This window comes from Verticillium dahliae, genomic scaffold, assembly GCF_000150675.1.
Source record: "Verticillium dahliae VdLs.17 supercont1.3 genomic scaffold, whole genome shotgun sequence".
Taxonomy (NCBI): domain Eukaryota; kingdom Fungi; phylum Ascomycota; class Sordariomycetes; order Glomerellales; family Plectosphaerellaceae; genus Verticillium; species Verticillium dahliae.
In genome coordinates, this window is record NW_009276940.1 from 741,069 (window position 1) to 758,058 (window position 16,990).

Genomic DNA, 16,990 nt, shown 5'->3' on the forward strand with positions numbered 1-16,990 from the left:
CTCCCGACGGGTAGTGGGGGGGAAGGGGGGGAGGGGACAGAAAGAGAGACACACGAATCGTGGAACCTTGCACGGCAAATATAGGTATGATGGTGAGGCGACTGGGGAGGGGGGCACGATCAGGTAATCTGGTACTGTAAGTGAACATGCAGGGCTTTCGAGGACAGTTCCTGGGGTTGGCCCTGCTGGCGAGTCAGTTTCCGTTTGGCTGGGACAGGAAGGGGGGAGACCAAGCCCTGACCTCTTCTTTCTTTCTCCTTCTTCTTGGGTCCTGTTCTCGGAGGCTCGGTGGGGGATCGCGATGCGCGAGAACGGACATGATGGGTATGCGGCTCTTTCGATCTCTTTTCCGATGTTCTCGTGCGGACAGTTTGGACGGGATGGTTCTCGCCGAGCTACCTACTCTAGAACGTCGCGGTTGGCATTGGCACCGAAAGTGCGAGATGCGAGTTGCGGGGCCGCATAGGGCAAGTCGGGGTCGTGACTCGGGGGAGGACGAAGCCCGAGGTTCCAGACTACCGACTCCATCGGCACCGAGTGGGTTTTGCATCCGAAAAAGGTCTTTTTTCGGTTTTTTTTTTCTTGCAAATTACCTCTCGAGGTGTTGAGGATGCCCTTGTTGGTCTGGTAGATGGCGCATGCTTGCGGGGTGCTTCGAGGCATGTTCTGTTATCGGAGAAGGCGCGAAGGCAGCGTAGCAGGAAAGGCCGAGTGCGTCGATATGGTAGGCCACTCAGGCAGGTACACAGGCACCTCAGCACGGGGTTCCGTAACATGTCAACGGGTGGTCGGCCGTTACGGAGGCGCTAACGACACGGACGGCGCTCGAGAAACCGTCCTTTGCCCAGTCAGGTACACCGGCAGCGGTCTGGACATATCATGCATACCTCCGAAGCGAGGGCAAGGTCCCTCCGGCTGGACAGGTAGCCAGGTACATGAAGGCGCCCGCCCAAGACAGGAGAGAGGCCTTGAAGCCCGCCGAGAAGATTGGTTACCATGCGCCAGTGGAACGGGACCCTCAGGGCCCCTTGCACGCCCCTCGCCTCACAAACAGCGCTAGACCGAAAAAGCAGATGTGTAGAGGGCTAGAAGACAGAGGATGGGAGCACAGAGGGAGCATGTTGCAGCGCATTATTTTCACTCCATTTTCATGCCAAACAGATTAGTCGACGGAGCCCCTTCCTCTCGACTTGGGGCCCTTGCTTGTCATGGAGAAACGTCAAAACTTGAGCGAGATCACGGTGGAGTAGCCGTGCATCCGTCAGAAGCTAGCGACCTGCAGGCGAGGAACCAATGACGTCAGGCGATCTAGCGACAGCCACGGAAGACGATCAAAGAGAAGGGCACATAAATCCAGCGGCACCCTACCTACGAGGCGCCAGAGCGAGAGGGGCCACCGACGATCCATGACCCTCACCGACGGTCTGGAATCGCTTGGCCAGCGTTGACGATGCCTTCAGACCACCAAGGCCGTCGCGATCTGGCCTGTCTCTCCTCTCCTCGCCCAAGACGCAATGGAGCATGACCTGTTGGAACGCAGGGTGCACACAGAGAGTTCGTACCGATGACGTGACTCAAGACGTCATTTCCCACGAGCTACCCAAGCCACCTTCATTCACAACCCCATTCTTTCTCCTCGTCGCGAAAGGACCGAACGACAGAACAACACCCGGGCCGCCACGGTGAGCATGAGGAGCTGGTCATCAGTCCGTCGAGAAATTAGGAGCTGATGCTCCTCCTTCCACATGAGTCAACGCACCGTTGTTGGCGTTGGAACCATTGATAGTTGGCTGGCTGGTAGAGAGGGGACCAGGACCAGGCAGGATGAGCGGTGCCGTTTCCGCGGCGTGTGCCGTCCGGGCGTCCGATGCAGTGTGGGATCCAACGCTAGGGACCCTTCCCCCCCCCCGAAGTGGCCTGTCAAGCCGCCAGATGGGGATGCAGGCGCTGACGCTAGCGTTGCGCTAAACAGGGCACCGGAGTCCGTGGCCTTGGAATCAGGGCAGCAGCGTGGGACGATGGGGCCAAATCGATATTGTGAATGGAGCGCTCGACATGTTCGTCAGCAAGAAACAGAGACCACGAGACACCCCAACTTTTTTCCTACTCCTTCTGCGAGCCCCTCCCTCACGTACATGTAGCGGGTTTTTGGTACAGGCCACGCATGGGTCCCGCATCCCCGTTTTGAGAATGGGGTCCCTTGCAGACATGCCATGTACAGGTTACACGCTGGCTGGCCGGCCAGCAAACAACTCTAGGGTACCTTAGGTAGAGGTGAACAGGAACAGGTTGCTTGGATTGGATTACATACTCGACTTCTGGTTTAGGGGGCCTTCAGAAACGAACGAGCCGACAACGCCGCTCTCTTACTGTTGAATTCCGAAGGAAGAAGGACCTGGGCAACTAGCTCCTGGGAAAAGTGCAGAGAGGGGTCAAAGGACAATCAATAGAAACGTCAGTTCAGAGCCGAGTGAAGGAGGGTGCCACGTCTGACCACACGCTATCTGGTACCTGCGGTCGAGTACGGTGCGGTACCTCTTCGATGGATGTCACCCCCTTTCGGAGAGGAAACCGACCCCGTTTCTTGGCTCGCCTCGACCAGCCCTTCTAGCCAGCTCACTCACCAGTCACATTTCCTAGCCTGCCCTATCGAAGGAAGGAGAAAAAGAAGAAGAAGAGAAGGAGGAGGTGAGCTAAGCTAGAAGGCTACTTTCCTACCTTAGGTACCTACCCATGGCCGAGAAGGGGAGGAGCATGGGCCAGGGGCCCAGGACAAGGAAGGAAGACACACACCTACTACCCAAGGTACCTATCTGCGATAAACGGCTGCGTCCCCCCTCCCACTGCCTCACGACCTGTCTGGTGTTGTGCCTCCTTCCATCAAACATGCAGTAGCTTCCGTTCGACTGTTCCCCTGCCGAGCCCTGGATTGTTTTGTTCTGTTCAACACGTACCTACCTTAGAAAGCGGCACGTGTGTGTGATCAACCAACCCTGCCCGACTCGACCGCCGTTCTCCCACTTGGGCCAGGTACACCTTCCTACCTTGGGAGGAGGAGAAGACAACAGCTATTTTTCTCGTGACTTCCTGGACGAAGAGCTCCGTTCTTACTCCGCTACACCTGCCGCCCCCTCCTCCCTCCTTCTCTCCCTCCAACCAGTCCTGGCAAGATTCGTAGGGGCCACTGGCTTCTCCCAGAACGCTCCATCTACCCAGTTCTTCCTGTCTTTCTCGCCAGCTGGAGCGCCGTTCCTCGCCGAGACGCGACAAGAATACCCTCAAAGATATGACCTACCGCCAACCCACTAGCCAGCCCTGACTCGCACCCTAAGAGGGCCTACATTCACAGACCGATAGTGTAGAGCCTCACCTGTCCTGCCCCGCTGCGCCGACGACCTGCGGTTCGCAACCACCTCCTACGGCTAGCTGGCATAGCGCGACCTGCGTTACCACCACTTCGATTTCTCTTTCGCCTTCAGTCTCTACAGCCTTCAACTAGGGTTGGGCGACTTCTGCGTTCTGCTTGCGCATCGTGAGGACGGAACGCCTCGCTATCGATTCGAGAATGCTCAGCTCACCCAGCAACTCAGTCTGCGCCGCCTATCCAAAACCATCAACCTAGGTTCTAGGTGCGCGCATCGATCATTCGTTATGGACCCTCCTCGACAAGCTTTGTGGCCGATCGGGCTCCTGGAACCGGACCCACGGCCCTCCTTCCTCGTGCAGCTTCCAGCTTCGTCCGATACCGTCACCGATGCGACTGTCGTCTACCAAAACCCAGCCTTGGCTTCCCATGGTGATCTGCAGAGCACCATTGCGCTGCTCCCGGAGCAACATGGCGAACCATTCTGGTCTTGGATCATCAACACCGACGGTGCAGGCTCGCCCTCGTTTTCGTTCCGGGGCTCGATCTGGACGAAGATCGTACTCCAGACCCGATGGATCATTGTCGGCAGCAACGAAATCCACCCATCAGAGGCGCCTGCCGTCCTTGGCGCCCCTTCCATCTCCCGCGTTCAGTCATCGCAAATGCGCCTGGACGGCCTCGATCATCTCAACCGCTCCATGATCAAAAGCCAGTTCACAGAATCAGCGCCTACAACACCCGCCGTCAACCCACGTCTTGAACCCGACAAGCCACGACCTGCTAGGGTGCTGAGTGAACCGAACCAAAAAGCTATCGAGATAGCACACGGCCAAGAATCGTTCCTCGAGATTGTAGAAGCTACTGACTGGGACAGCACACCTCTTGGACCCATGGACAGCTGGCCACCTCTCCTGCAACAAACGTACAGCCAGATGCTTTGTAACTCTCAACCGACAGCCATATACTGGGGCGAAGACTTCACAACGGTCTACAATGAAGCATTCAGTCTGCTCGTCGGTTCACGGCATCCTTCTACTCTCGGCAAGCCCATGCGAGATGTCTTTCCCGACATGGCCGGCCAGATTCAGAAGCTCATGGATACGTCAGTAAAGAAGCAACGCGCCAGCAACGAGGACGAAACGCGCTTCTTCGTCGATACTCCCAGCCGCCCACCGTTAGAGACGTACCTCAAGTGGTCTATCGTGCCGCTGACCCAGGACAACAAGTGCTACGGCTTCGTCCACCACATTTCAGAGACCACGATGTATCAACTTTTCCGAAGACGAATCAAGATGCTGGTGAACATGGGTGAGGAGCTGGGCACGGCAAAGGATGTCAAGTCGCTGTGGGGCAAGCTCATTAACGAGTTCGCCAGTTATGAGCCGGCGTACGATATTCCACTGGCAATTCTGTACTCTATCGAGAAGGACGAAAGCGTACGCGAAGGAACGACCACAAAGTACGCATCGTCACGGATTTGTCACTTTGAAGGCGCCTTGGGTGTTCCGCCAGGCCACCCCATCACCCCTGAGCAGCTGCGCCTGAGTGAAGCTGACGATGGGCTGGCACCACAGATTCGCAGGGCGTTGCAAGGCAGAAAACCCTTGTTGATTAGTGAAGCTGATGGAAGCTTGCCGGAGGACCTGCTGCAAGGGCTTCAGTGGCGTGGCTTCGGTGATCCCTGTGACCTCGCCATTGTTCTTCCCATCCGTCCAACGAGGGATGAGGAGGAGATGGGTGTCCTCATACTAGGTCTCAACCCACGCCGGCCCTACGACGATGCGTACAAGCTCTACATCAGACTTCTCAACCAAAAGTTAAGCATGTCTCTTGCCTGTACCGTGCTGCTGCAAGAGGAAAGACGGCGTGGCCGGACTGCTGCCGAACAAGCGGCCTATGACCACGCCATGCTTAAAGAGAAGCTGGCGTACCAGATGAAGGAGACAATCGAATACACGAGGCTGTTCCAAACGGTATCTGAGTTCATCCCCAACGGTTTCTCAATCGGTGATCACCAAGGCAATATCACCTTTGCCAACCGACTTTGGTATCGCATCACGGGGTATCCAGAGGGGCCCGTCTCAAACGCTGGCTTTCTCGCTTGTGTGCTGGAGGAAGACCGCCCTAAGATTCGAGAAGCGTATGAAAGACTGAAAAGCCGGGATGAGGTTGACTTTGAATTCCGCATACGAGAGGCTGATCACAAGGAGGAGCCGATGCGAGTGCAATCGCCATTCGAGAATGCCGGCCTTGATTTGGCAGCGGCGGCGCAAGACAGAACAGAAAGACATGTCATGGCCCAGGCAAAGGCTGAGCGTGCGGGTGATGGCACCATTATTCGAACCTTTACTTGCCTCACCGACGTCACTGCCCACAAGAGGGTAGCCGACGAAGCCATCATGCGAGCACAGCAGGCGGGCAACCTCAAACGCATGGCCGAGCTTGCTACAGTCGGCATGTTTGACATGGACATGAGTGGTCGCCTGCTCGGTGCCAACAATGTATTTTTTGAGCTCTGCGGGCTGGCCAAGGTCAATCCCCTGAAGGTTGTGGTTCGCCCATGGAGCACTTGCGTTGTGGAAAAGGACCTACCGATTCTGTCCGAGAGCCTGGCACGCCTCAGTCGAGATGCCAAACCACAAGTAGCCGAGATTAGGCTCAAGACTACCTGGATCGCCCAGGACGTGGCGGGTAATAGCATCACTGCGCCGCGGTGGGTGAACGCGACGTTCATGCCTGTGCGGGATTCCGACGGCGTGGTACAGTCGTTTACTGGGTGCCTCAGCGACGTGTCGCTGCCAAAGTGGCAACTGGAGCTCGAAACGGAGAGGAAAGAGGAGGCGATTGATTCGAAGCGGCAGCAGGATAACTTTATCGACATGACATCGCACGAGATGCGCAATCCACTGAGCGCCATCATCCACTGTTCCGATGCCATCATTGCATCATTGGCCAAGGGCCAAGAGCTCTTGGAGCATGGCCCCCGAAGCCCTCGAAGCCCGCGGTCAGCCTCCTCTGCCACGGATTCGCATGGCGATGGACACGTCGATCTCTCTCAACTGATTGCCGACAGTATCGACAATGCAGAGACGATTGTAGCGTGCGCCCAACACCAGAAACGCATTGTGGATGACATTCTCACCATGTCCAAGTTGGATTCCAAGCTGCTGGCTGTCACGCCGTGCACAGTGAACCCCGTGTCGATCGGGCAAGAAGCACTGAGAATGTTCGACGTGGAGGCGCGGCGGGTAGATATCGAGCTTACCATGACGGTCGACCAGTCGTACAAGGATCTAGGCTACGAGTATCTGGATCTCGACCCGTCGCGCGTCAAGCAGGTGCTCATCAACCTGTTGACCAACGCCCTCAAATTCACCAAGTCGGGGTCGACACGCAACGTTTCGGTCTCGATGAAGGGCTCCCGTGAGAGGCCCACCAACGAGACGTCTCCGGTGACCTTCATCCCGCGCTCGTGCGAAGAGGATTCCGAGTACGAGCAACCGGCGCTGGAAGGGCGAGATAATCCGGTTTACCTGATCTTCGAGGTCAAGGATACGGGCCAGGGCTTGTCAGCGGCAGAAAAGGCCAATCTTTTCAACCGATTCGTGCAGGCCAGCTCGCGGACGCACGTCAAGTACGGAGGCTCAGGCCTCGGGCTCTTCATCTCGCGCCGGCTGACGGAGCTGCAAAGGGGCGCTATCGGTGTGTCGAGCTTGCCGGGTGTGGGATCAACGTTTGCCTTTTACATAGAGTCGTACGTCCCAACGGAAGAGGCCAGGCAGGAGGCCGAGTTCGCGACGGACGCCGCGAGGACCAGTCCTCTGACCTTTGGCACACCGAGCCCCGGACAGCCTGCAGCGGGACATGGGGTGACGAAAGCGCGGACGCCGTCTGTGACCCAACGGCCCAAGCGACAAGTGGGCAATCAGCGCGACCATCGGCTTGACGGAATCTTGGTTGTGGAGGACAACCTGATCAACCAGCAGATCACACGGCGCGGCCTTCACGACCGGGGGTTCAGAGTGGACGTTGCCAACCACGGGCTCGAGGCGCTCGAGAAACTGGCAGAGTCAGTTGCGCAGCGGAAGGTGCAGGAAAGACCAGAAGAGGCAGGCGGCGGCAAAGGTGCGGTCAAGACGACAACGACGGCAGAGGCCGGAAGCGTGCCCCTCGTCATCAACCTCATCCTGATGGACATGGAGATGCCGATCCAGGATGGGCTGACGTGCACGCGGCATATTCGTGCGATGGAAAAGGAGGGCAAGGTGTTTTGCGGCGACGACGGGGGCCGGATTCCCATCATCGCGGTCAGCGCCAATGCGCGGCCGGAACAGATGCAGCAGGCGCGCGAGGCAGGCTGCGACGACGTGCTGGTCAAGCCATATCGGATGCCGGAGCTCATTGAGAAGATGCACGTCGTGGTACGGCGGGTACGGGCCTTGAGCTCCGCGGCGGCTGTACGGCAAGGATAGGCAATGTTACTCGTTGGTCGATGTTTCGGATTCATGTGTGCTGCATGTTACGATGGGAAGGGGGGGGGAGGGGAACGGCGATACGAACATGAGGTTCGGGGTCGGAATGGGGGAAAAATAAAGGAGGAAAGAGCACGGCCACTGATGGCCGCATCACATGTCATGAGGAGGCGAGATTTGCAGTGCAAGGCAAGGCAAAGCAAAGCAAGGTAGCAAGGCATGGTGATGCTGGAAGAATCAGGCCACAGGCGTTGGATGAAACGAGTCGGCTGCAGGATACAAGCAGCCAGCAATAAGATGAACAAGAAGCAAAACGCCAAGATGCCTACACGGCGGTGGTGTTGGATGATACGCACGCGGCAGTGATGTTGAAGGGTCGGCAGGACGGAGGAATAGATGGGTACGCAGGTCAGGGAGGAGGGGGGACGAGCCGGACGGCCTGCGGACGGATTAATTGCGACGAGATGAGAGGTGGTGCTGGCCTCTCGTGGTGGCCTGAAGCGGGAGGCTCGTTCGTGATGTGCATGGCCCCGGTTGTCTCACCAACATTGCGACCCTGGGAACGCACATGGGCGCAGAGCCGCGCTCGAACGATGTAGGGTGTCTGGAGGTCAGGGTTCAGATGGCGGAAGGCAGATGGCAGATGGCAGATGCAGTGATGGATCGGAGCAGAGAGGTGCATGTACCTGAGGTGCGCGCCTGGGGGTGTGAGGTCAGAGACGGAGAAATTCGCCATTGGCTGAGGCGTGGGAAAGTGGCCCGATGAGGAGGTGCTGGTCGAGGCTATCGCGATTGGGTTCTGGAAGGGCTTTGGTGCCAGGTACCTAGGTGCCAGATACCTAGGTGCCAGGTACCTAGGTGCCTGAGGATGGTGCTGCTAAGCAGGTGTGCGAGGTGCTACATGTTAGTATCCCTACGGTACCTAGGCACCTCTGTAGCACCCCCCCGGACTGATATGTTTTGGTGAGATGGTAGGAGGGAGACCTCGACGTGGGGTAACAAGGCACCCCCTGATCCACCCCCCACGATTTAGCCTGAGGGGGATTGCCCACTGTCATGTCACTCTCCCAGCACCCAAGTCTCGTTCAAAAGGATCCATGATTTCTTGTCACGACATGCGTCCTCATGGCAAGAGAAGACGCCGAGAATATACATCAAGATTTCTAAGCAGAGGATGCGAGACGTAATGATTAGATACTCCCACGTTGGTCTTGGTGCCTCTGCTTTGAAATGCTACCGTGAGAAAGAGGGGCACTGAGGGGCCCAGGAGCGGGTACACGGAGGGGCACACGCTGTCTCTGCCGACGCGTCTATCCAGCCGTCCATCAGCGAGGCGGGCAAGTCATCAGATGGGAGGGATCAGATGGGAGGGATCAGATGTTCGCGCAGAGGCTCCGAGGCCCCCCCCTCCCCCCTCCCCCCTGCCCTCGAAGGTGACGGGCGGGATCTGGAAGCTTAGCTGGAGGCCACGCCGCGTTCGTCTAGCCTGGGCCGATACCTACCCGGCCAGGACGAGGATGAAGGATGGAGGACGATGGCTTCTGGCCGCACCCCTACGCCTATGCCTGCGCCTACGCCTGCGCCTACGGACGTCGCACAAAACATGGTGCGCGCCGCCCGCCCCCTCCGGTCCGTCCGACTGGGGGCATGTCGTGCCTCACCTTCCATCACCCAAACGAAGGACGAGGGGGGTATCCTAACTGACGGCAAAGTACTTAAAGCCCACCCCCCCAGCTCTCTGCCCCTCACAGCCTACTACCACTCCCAATTGACCAAGGTAGAGACACACACCTCACATCCCCCTCCCACGCACAGCAGGCTAGATCATCAAGAGATCATCAAGAGCTCCGACGGCGAGGCACATAGTTCCGCCTCTCCCCTCTTCGCCCCCCCTCGTCCCTCCGTGGCATGAAGCTAGCGCTCCGCCGCATCCCCCCTCGCATCCCGACGCTTTCCGCGCACCACCACCACCAGCAGAACCACCACACCTCGGCTGCGCACCGTACGAACCCGACCGCCTCCTCGCCCACGACCTCGTCCGGCCCCAACGCCATCCACCCCCCGACCCGTCTCGCCCTCCAGCGCCGAACCCCAGGCACGCGGAAGCAAAGCCAGCCGCCCGCCGCACGCGCCCATCTCTCGACCTCGACGACACCGCCCGCGAGCCCGCGACAGACGGTCACCATGGCGAACCGCGTCCACCGCGTCACCATGTTCAAGCTGCCGAACAAGGACCACCAGGAGAAGCTCCTCGCGGCCTACAGGACGCTGTCTGCCGAGCAGAAGAAGGTGCGCTCTGCTCTACCTCCCGTCTTCCCGTCAGCTGGTGCCGCATGGATGCAGAGAGGCCACGCCGTCATGCAAGATGTTTCCCGTGAAAAGGCTATACCCGGAAAAGAAGCAGAAAAAAAGAGCCTGATCGGCCCAAAATACAGTCTACAGCGACCAAACAGGAGCTACGCTGACACACCGCAGGACGGCGCCCCCTACATCCTCTCCCTCGTCGTCGGCCCCGCGCTCGCCGACCCCCGCTCCAAGGGCTACACCATTGTGGCCAAGACGGAGTTTGCGAGCCTCGCCGACATGCGCTGGTACGACGACGAGTGTCCCGCGCACGCCAAGCTCAAGGCCCTCGTGCCCGAGTTTGGCCTCAACCCGCCCGAGGACATCATGTCCATCTACTTTGAGCCGGGGCACGTGGCCGTCTTGTAGGCGGGAGATGCGGTGCTGTCTGAAAGCGGGGAGGGGGGTTAAATTTGAGGAGCTTTGGAGGTGGTCAATGGGACACGGGGTGAGAGCCGATGGATGCGACATGCCTTTAGGAGCGAGAACGACCTCAGGTTCAACGGCACGTACTGGGCGCTCCAGATATTGTGGCAGAATTCAGCTTCCGGGCCAGTCATATGATATCGCTTGATCGCACTGTATCAGATGAGCATCTTGCAAGTGGGCGGTTGAGACGGCTCTGCTGGGCTCCAAAGTACCTGAGACCGTTCTCGCTCCTAAAGGTATGTCGCATGGCGCATGGCAAAAGATCGTAGAGGCCCATCAGGGTTCGTGGAAAACATGTGAATTGAACATATGACCAAGGCCATGTATGCGCAACATTACTGCTGAAAGAAAACCCGTCGTTTCGTCTGCCTACATGGAGAGGCATTCATGCACCCGTCAGCAACACCTGCCAGATCACCCCTTTTGGCCAAAGGTGTCTCTCCCCCTCGTGGCATCCATTCCGCTATGAAGCATGGTCCCCCGTTGTCATGACCCCCTCTCTACGGGCATCAGCCACGTGCAAAGCAAGGGGCCCCTCACTCGGCCGCAAACAGGCTCATGTAGATCCCCCAGCCCACGCCCGCCAGGCCGCCCACAAGGTTCCGCATGGGCACCGTCTTGACAAAGGCAAAGTTGACGAGGCTGACGGCGGGCCAGAGGCGCCACCCGGCCGTGATGATGGGCACAAACTCGCGGCGGGCCTGGGCGAGGACGGCGCGCCAGTCGACACGGGCGTAGTCGACGGCGGCGCCCGAGACGAGAAAGGCGGCCGACTGGGCGGGGTCGTCGAGGCCGGCGGGCCGGCGCATGGCGGCCTTGAGGCCGTTCATGAAGAGGGCAAAGAGGAACGTGTTGACGGCGGCGCCGGCCGTCTGATCGAGGAGCGTCTTGGTCAGCGTGTTGCGCATGTTGAGCTTGGGCTCGACGAGGGCCGAGCGGGCGGCGGCCTGGTCGAGGGCGGCGTCGTCGGAGCGGGCGGCCTTTTCGACGGCGGCTGTCGTGGGCGCGGCGTGGTAGGCGGGGAAGGTCGACTCGAGAAAGTCTTGCCTGGAGATGTTGGTCAGAGGCGGTGCGAAGAATGCGTAGTGGCTGGAGCACCAGCATTGCGCTGCGATCATGACGTACCAGAGGTAATTCGGCGGCGTGTTGACGATGGTCCAGATGATGAACTGCACGACGGGGACCCAGTCGACGATAAAGGGTTTCTGGAGGAGACAAGGTCAGCCGTCGGCAAGCAGCGAGCGGGACAGCCAAGGGCATCTCACATCGTCACGGAACGACGTCAGGGCCTGGGCCAGAAGATTGGACGTCGCCGACAGGACGACGCCCTGGAGCGTCACGCTGACTATCGGTGGCAGAGACATGTCGGCGGTGTGTTTCTGGGGAGTATCAGAGGCGAGCGAGAGAGAGGCTGGTCCGAGGGACCCGAGCTGTGGACTGTGGACTGTGTGGAGGATCGGCCTTTATATGTGAACACCGATCAACGACGGATCAATGAGCCGTGATCCCGGCGTCGCAATGAGGATCCGGTCCGGGGTGCAAGTGTGATGTTGGTGGAGGTGGAGAGAGAGCTCAGTCGCCAAAAGGAGCTAAAAGGGCGGCGTCCTCTTTGGCGATTACGTTGAACAGGTGCAAGCAGTAGACCAAAATCGACGAATTGTAACTGAATCATAACAGAAAGAGAACAGGCCTCGACGGCATGTATACAGCGAGCAAAGGGACAGCTTTCGAGATTAGGAGGATGCGTAGGTCAACAGCTGACGGGATGTAGGACCGCCATTTGGGACAAGTGGAGGGTCGACGTGGGGTTCGCCAGCAGCTACGACCGTGCGAGCGCCCAGCGGCAGCTGCCGGAAGATGGTCTGTGGAGGCGGCTGTATCGAGCAGCGCGGTAACCACTACAACCACTGCAACCACTGCAACCACTGCAACCACTGCAACCACTGCAACCACTGCAACCACTGCAACCACTGCAACCACTGCAACCACTGCAACCACTGCTCATGTGGGGGAGCGATTCGACCGTTTAAACCCGTCCGGGACTAGCCATTGACGACACCGTGTGGACGCAGAGGGGAACGCAGAGGGGTCATTGATCTTTGCCGAAGATTCACCGCCATCAGTTTTCCGCCTTTCCGCCTTTCCGCCGAGGACCAAGGACCACGCACATGTCAGCCGCAGCATGTCACGCTCTGAACCACACGCCTGGCTTTAAAAAGACAAGTCCTCTTCTGTTTTTTTTGACACGCATCTAATCGCTTGACGCCCAGTCATGAAACTCGTCGCTTGTTGCCACGCCCATGCGAGGCACCTCCCGCGACACCTGTGATCATCCTGCTCCCGTGCCTAACTCCAGAGCCTGCGTCTCCCCCCATTTTTCCCTCTTTGAAATTTGCGTGCCTGCCAGCCAGTCCCTTTGGATCGACATGTTGTGCTCGTATGGTGCACCTTGGCGCTCGCATGGTGCACCTTGGCGCTCGCATGGCCTCTGCCGAGGTGTTGTCCCATACGTTGACTGTTTGTGTGTTGCTTTCGCGCCCAGGATGGCCTCACCCCAGATCAAGGCCGGGTCAGAACCCACATGCCCAGCAACTGCGCGCCGTACGAGTAGCCAAACAGAAACTGCGTCCGCTGGTTGCGCTTCGCCCGCGAGTCCGTCTGCATCTGCATGCCGCCGCCTTGAATGTTGTTCTCTGGGAGGAGGACGTACTTCAACGACCGCATCTATGCCAGTGTCAGCCTTGGAAACCTAGTTGTCCTCACCATGTGGGTGTGAAAGGCCAAGGAGAAAAAGGGACGCACCAAAAAGAACGAATTGGCGAGGAACGTGTAGAGAAAGACGGTCCAGCCCACCCAGCCACCGGTGCCCTTGCCGCCGTTGACAATCTCGCTGACCGTCACCGTCACGATAATGCCGATGAACTTGTAGCCCGAGTACGCAATGAGGTCGTACAGCTGCGAGTCGTTGGATATGCCAATGAGGTAGCATCCCAGCTTGAGGATGGCAATCTCGACGACGACGACGACGAGGCCCCACGACGCCGTGATGCCGAGGAGCTCGGGCTGGAACTGGCCGCGGAGACCGGCGATGAGGGTCGACAGCAGGATGTACGTCACGAGGGCCATGACGGGGATGTACATGTCGGGGCTGTTGACGTCGTCGCGCGGCGGCAGGTAGAAGCCGTCCTGGCCGTTGGGGCCCGTCGCCTGTTTGCGCGACCAGGGCTTGTGCCGCCAGGGGAAGAGCACGAGGAAGATCTTGTTGATGACGTACGAGTTGGTGACGTTGAAGTAGTGCTTCAGCGCGTTGACGTTGACGTAGCGGTTGAACTGCAGGGAGAGCGCCCATGTTAGCCGGGGGAGGGGCACAGCTCGCCATGCTGGGGTGCAGCGACCGGACCGGTCAGGGAACCCACGTTCTGCTCCATGTACTCCTGGCCATGCTTGAAGGCCGTCTGGCCAAACTGTGCCGCGACCTGCGCCGTCGGGTCGTTCATGAACTGGCCGTATGCGCCAAAGACATTACCGCTCGAGCCGCCTTGCTGCTGGTAAGGGCTGCCGCCGTAGCCCTGTTGCGAGCCCTGTTGTGAGCCCTGCTGCGACACCGGTGGAGGGGGAGACCGGAGCTGGGGGACTGTCGAGACGTGTTGCGGGACGGGGTGGTGCAAGGGGGGCGACTGCCCGTATGTGGTCGGCCGCTGCTGCATCGTGGGCAGGGAGCCAGAGGGCGCCTCACAGCAGACGGTGCTGTTGTGCTGGTTTGGATGGGTGGATGGGTGGATGGGTTGCAGTTGTTTTGTGTCGAGAGACGTCTCGGTGCGCGTGTGTGGTGGGTGAGTTCGCTTGGTGTTCGTAATGTTGAATGTGTGATGCCTCTACAACTGGCAAGGTGTTTATTTCAGGGTTGAGCCTGCACAGCTCCAGGCTGCCAGCACGAGTCGAGCTGCTCCCTGCTGGAGCTACCTATGCGATGCGCACTGTATTTACAGCGCTATATGGTACGGGGCGCACCGTGCGAGCACGCCGCGCGGAACATTGTGCCACCGGTCCCCACTAGTGCGGGGATGCCGTGCGCCAACACGTCTCTGGAGCTTCCACGGTGGCCACGAAGGGTCCAGATGGACATTCTCTTATCGCTATCGCCGGCCTCGCCCACTTCTGCGTACCTCATGCCACACACCTGGGGAGAAGGGGGGCCAGCAACACCTTGGGAACAGCTGCGTCTGCGTCGGAGATTCCATAACTCCAACTCGTCTCTTGTCTGAGCCCTCACGTACTCGTTCTCTTTTCTGCTCACCTCTTTTGCTCTCTTCTTCTCAATCTGACCCTTCAAGCTCCACAGCATCTCGACCTCCCGCATACATCCTCACCCAATCCCTAATCACACACCATGTTGGACGCATTCGAGATCATCACAACCTCTGGCGTTGTCCTCTGGTCAAGGTCATACACCCAAGTTAGCTCGTCCCTCATCAACAGCTTCATCTCCGACGTCTTCATCGAGGAAAAGGGCGCCAATGCCGCCACACGCGACGACCAGTCCGCAGCGACAAACCCTCCCTACAAGACCGACCAGCACACTCTCAAGTACACCTTTGTGAAGGAGCTGGGTGTCATCTTCGTGGTGCGCAATCCCAATCCCCCACCGTTACCCCTCCTCCTCCTCCTCCTCCTCCTCCTCCTCTCGTGATGGCGCATCATTACCCCAAGTTCCGGCGACGCCCGACTAACACACACATCCGTCTTCCTGTAGGCCGTCTACCGATCACTCCTGCACCTGTCGTGGATTGACAAGCTCGTCGACAACATCAAGACTCTTTTCGTCAATCTCTACGGCGAGCAGCTCAAGAAACCCGGCACGACCATCGTCGACTGCGACAAGTTCGACAACTACTTTGACCAGCAGATCAAGGAGCTCGAGGGCACCACTGCCAAGCCCGACGTTCACGCGCGTGATCAAGGCCTTCTGCCACAGCAGGAAGAGGCTGCGTCCGGCAACTTTGGCGACGAGCCGCCTCTCCCGCCCGGTCTACACTACAGAGGTATGCTCGCTCGAGGCCCTGATCCCTGGCCGAATCGACACCCCAAGATGCAATAATACTGACCCCCTACCCCAGGCCGGGCCCTCCAGGGTGCAAACGAGGTCTCATCGGCCGCCTCGACCCCGGGCGCGACACCGACAGTGTCGCGCCCCTCGACCCCCGGCGGAAGCAACCTCGTCGTGGGCAAGGCCGGCCCCGGCGGCAAGATGTCGCGCCGCGCGCGCAAGGTGCAGAACGCTGCCAGCTCGGCGCCCGTGTCCTCTGGCGACGAGGCCTCGAGGCCGCGCCTCAAGACGAACAAATCGGCCAAAAAGGGCAGGAAGTGGGACGACGACGGCATGGCGGACGAGGACGACGGCGTGCAGCTCGATTACTCCACCGCGGCCAAGTCGATCGCGAGCGACTCGGACGCCGAGCCGGCGACGGCGCGCTCCACGGCGGTCGAGCAAATCGAATCGTCCACATGGGGCTCCACGACGTCCAAGGGACAATTCGTGCTCAAGGACCTCGACGACGAGGTGCACAGCATCTTGGCCTCGGCCCAGTCCAAGGCCAACGCCGAGAAGGCGGCCGCCCCCTCCAACGGTCTCCTCGGGTCGAGCCTCAACACCATCACGGGCCTGTTCAGGAACGTGGTCGGCGGCAAGACGCTCACCCAGGACGACCTCAACAAGGCCATGAAGGGCATGGAGGAGCATCTGCTGAAGAAGAACGTGGCGCGAGAAGCCGCCGTCAGGCTGTGCGAGGGTGTCGAGAAGGAGCTCCTCGGCGTCAAGACGGGCAACTTTGAGAGTAAGCGCTGCTGCCCCCTTTGGCAGCGAGCCTGCCCCCTCGCTGGAGAGCAACACGCTGACAGAACGCAGGCATCAACACGAGGATCCAGTCGGCCATGGAAGCGTCGCTCACCAAGATGCTGACGCCGACCAGCTCCCTCGACCTCCTTCGCGAGATTGACGCCATCACGCGGCCCAGCGCCGTCTCGCTGCGCTCGGCGCGGCCCTACGTCATGTCCATCGTCGGCGTCAACGGCGTCGGCAAGTCGACCAACCTCTCCAAGATTTGCTTCTTCCTGCTGCAGAACAAGTACCGCGTCCTCATCGCGGCCGGCGACACGTTCCGCTCGGGCGCCGTCGAGCAGCTGGCCGTGCACGTCCGCAACCTCACGGAGCTCACGGCGCGCGAGGGCGGCAAGGTCGAGCTCTACCAAAAGGGCTACGGCAAGGACGCCGCCCAGGTGGCCCGCGACGCCGTCGCCCACGCCGCGGCCGGGGGCTTCGACGTCGTCCTCATCGACACGGCCGGCCGCCGCCACAACGACCAGCGCCTCATGAGCTCGC

At 59.5% G+C, this 16,990-nt stretch overlaps 5 protein-coding genes across 5 annotated transcripts in view; 3 read left to right on the forward strand and 2 right to left on the reverse strand.

The window, feature by feature from the left end:
* Positions 1-3,651: 3,651 nt before the first annotated feature.
* On the forward strand, positions 3,652-7,839 carry VDAG_01858 (virulence sensor protein bvgS; the record flags this gene model as incomplete). The annotated part of the gene is made up of 1 exon (XM_009657887.1): positions 3,652-7,839. The coding sequence occupies one exon, from the start codon at positions 3,652-3,654 to the stop codon at positions 7,837-7,839; it is 4,188 nt and encodes a 1,395-aa protein (XP_009656182.1).
* Positions 7,840-10,023: 2,184 nt separating this feature from the next.
* Positions 10,024-10,551, forward strand: VDAG_01859 (uncharacterized protein; the record flags this gene model as incomplete). Its single annotated transcript, XM_009657888.1, has 2 exons — positions 10,024-10,128; positions 10,315-10,551. 2 exons carry the CDS (start codon positions 10,024-10,026, stop codon positions 10,549-10,551), a joined length of 342 nt encoding a protein of 113 aa, XP_009656183.1.
* A 596-nt stretch (positions 10,552-11,147) lies between these two features.
* On the reverse strand, positions 11,148-11,975 carry VDAG_01860 (uncharacterized protein; the record flags this gene model as incomplete). Its single annotated transcript, XM_009657889.1, has 2 exons — positions 11,148-11,816; positions 11,877-11,975. 2 exons carry the CDS (start codon positions 11,973-11,975, stop codon positions 11,148-11,150), a joined length of 768 nt encoding a protein of 255 aa, XP_009656184.1.
* A 1,195-nt stretch (positions 11,976-13,170) lies between these two features.
* Positions 13,171-14,318, reverse strand: VDAG_01861 (transport protein yif1; the record flags this gene model as incomplete). The annotated part of the gene is made up of 3 exons (XM_009657890.1): positions 13,171-13,335; positions 13,414-13,941; positions 14,028-14,318. The coding sequence occupies 3 exons, from the start codon at positions 14,316-14,318 to the stop codon at positions 13,171-13,173; spliced, it is 984 nt and encodes a 327-aa protein (XP_009656185.1).
* Positions 14,319-15,001: 683 nt separating this feature from the next.
* VDAG_01862 (signal recognition particle receptor subunit alpha) overlaps positions 15,002-16,990 on the forward strand; it is a gene marked incomplete at both ends in the record, with an annotated part of 2,729 nt that continues 740 nt past the window's right edge. The window contains 4 exons of the mRNA XM_009657891.1: positions 15,002-15,235; positions 15,365-15,653; positions 15,729-16,445; positions 16,517-16,935. Coding sequence (XP_009656186.1) covers positions 15,002-15,235; positions 15,365-15,653; positions 15,729-16,445; positions 16,517-16,935 — 1,659 coding nt within the window. The remainder of the gene's footprint in view (positions 15,236-15,364; positions 15,654-15,728; positions 16,446-16,516; positions 16,936-16,990) is intronic.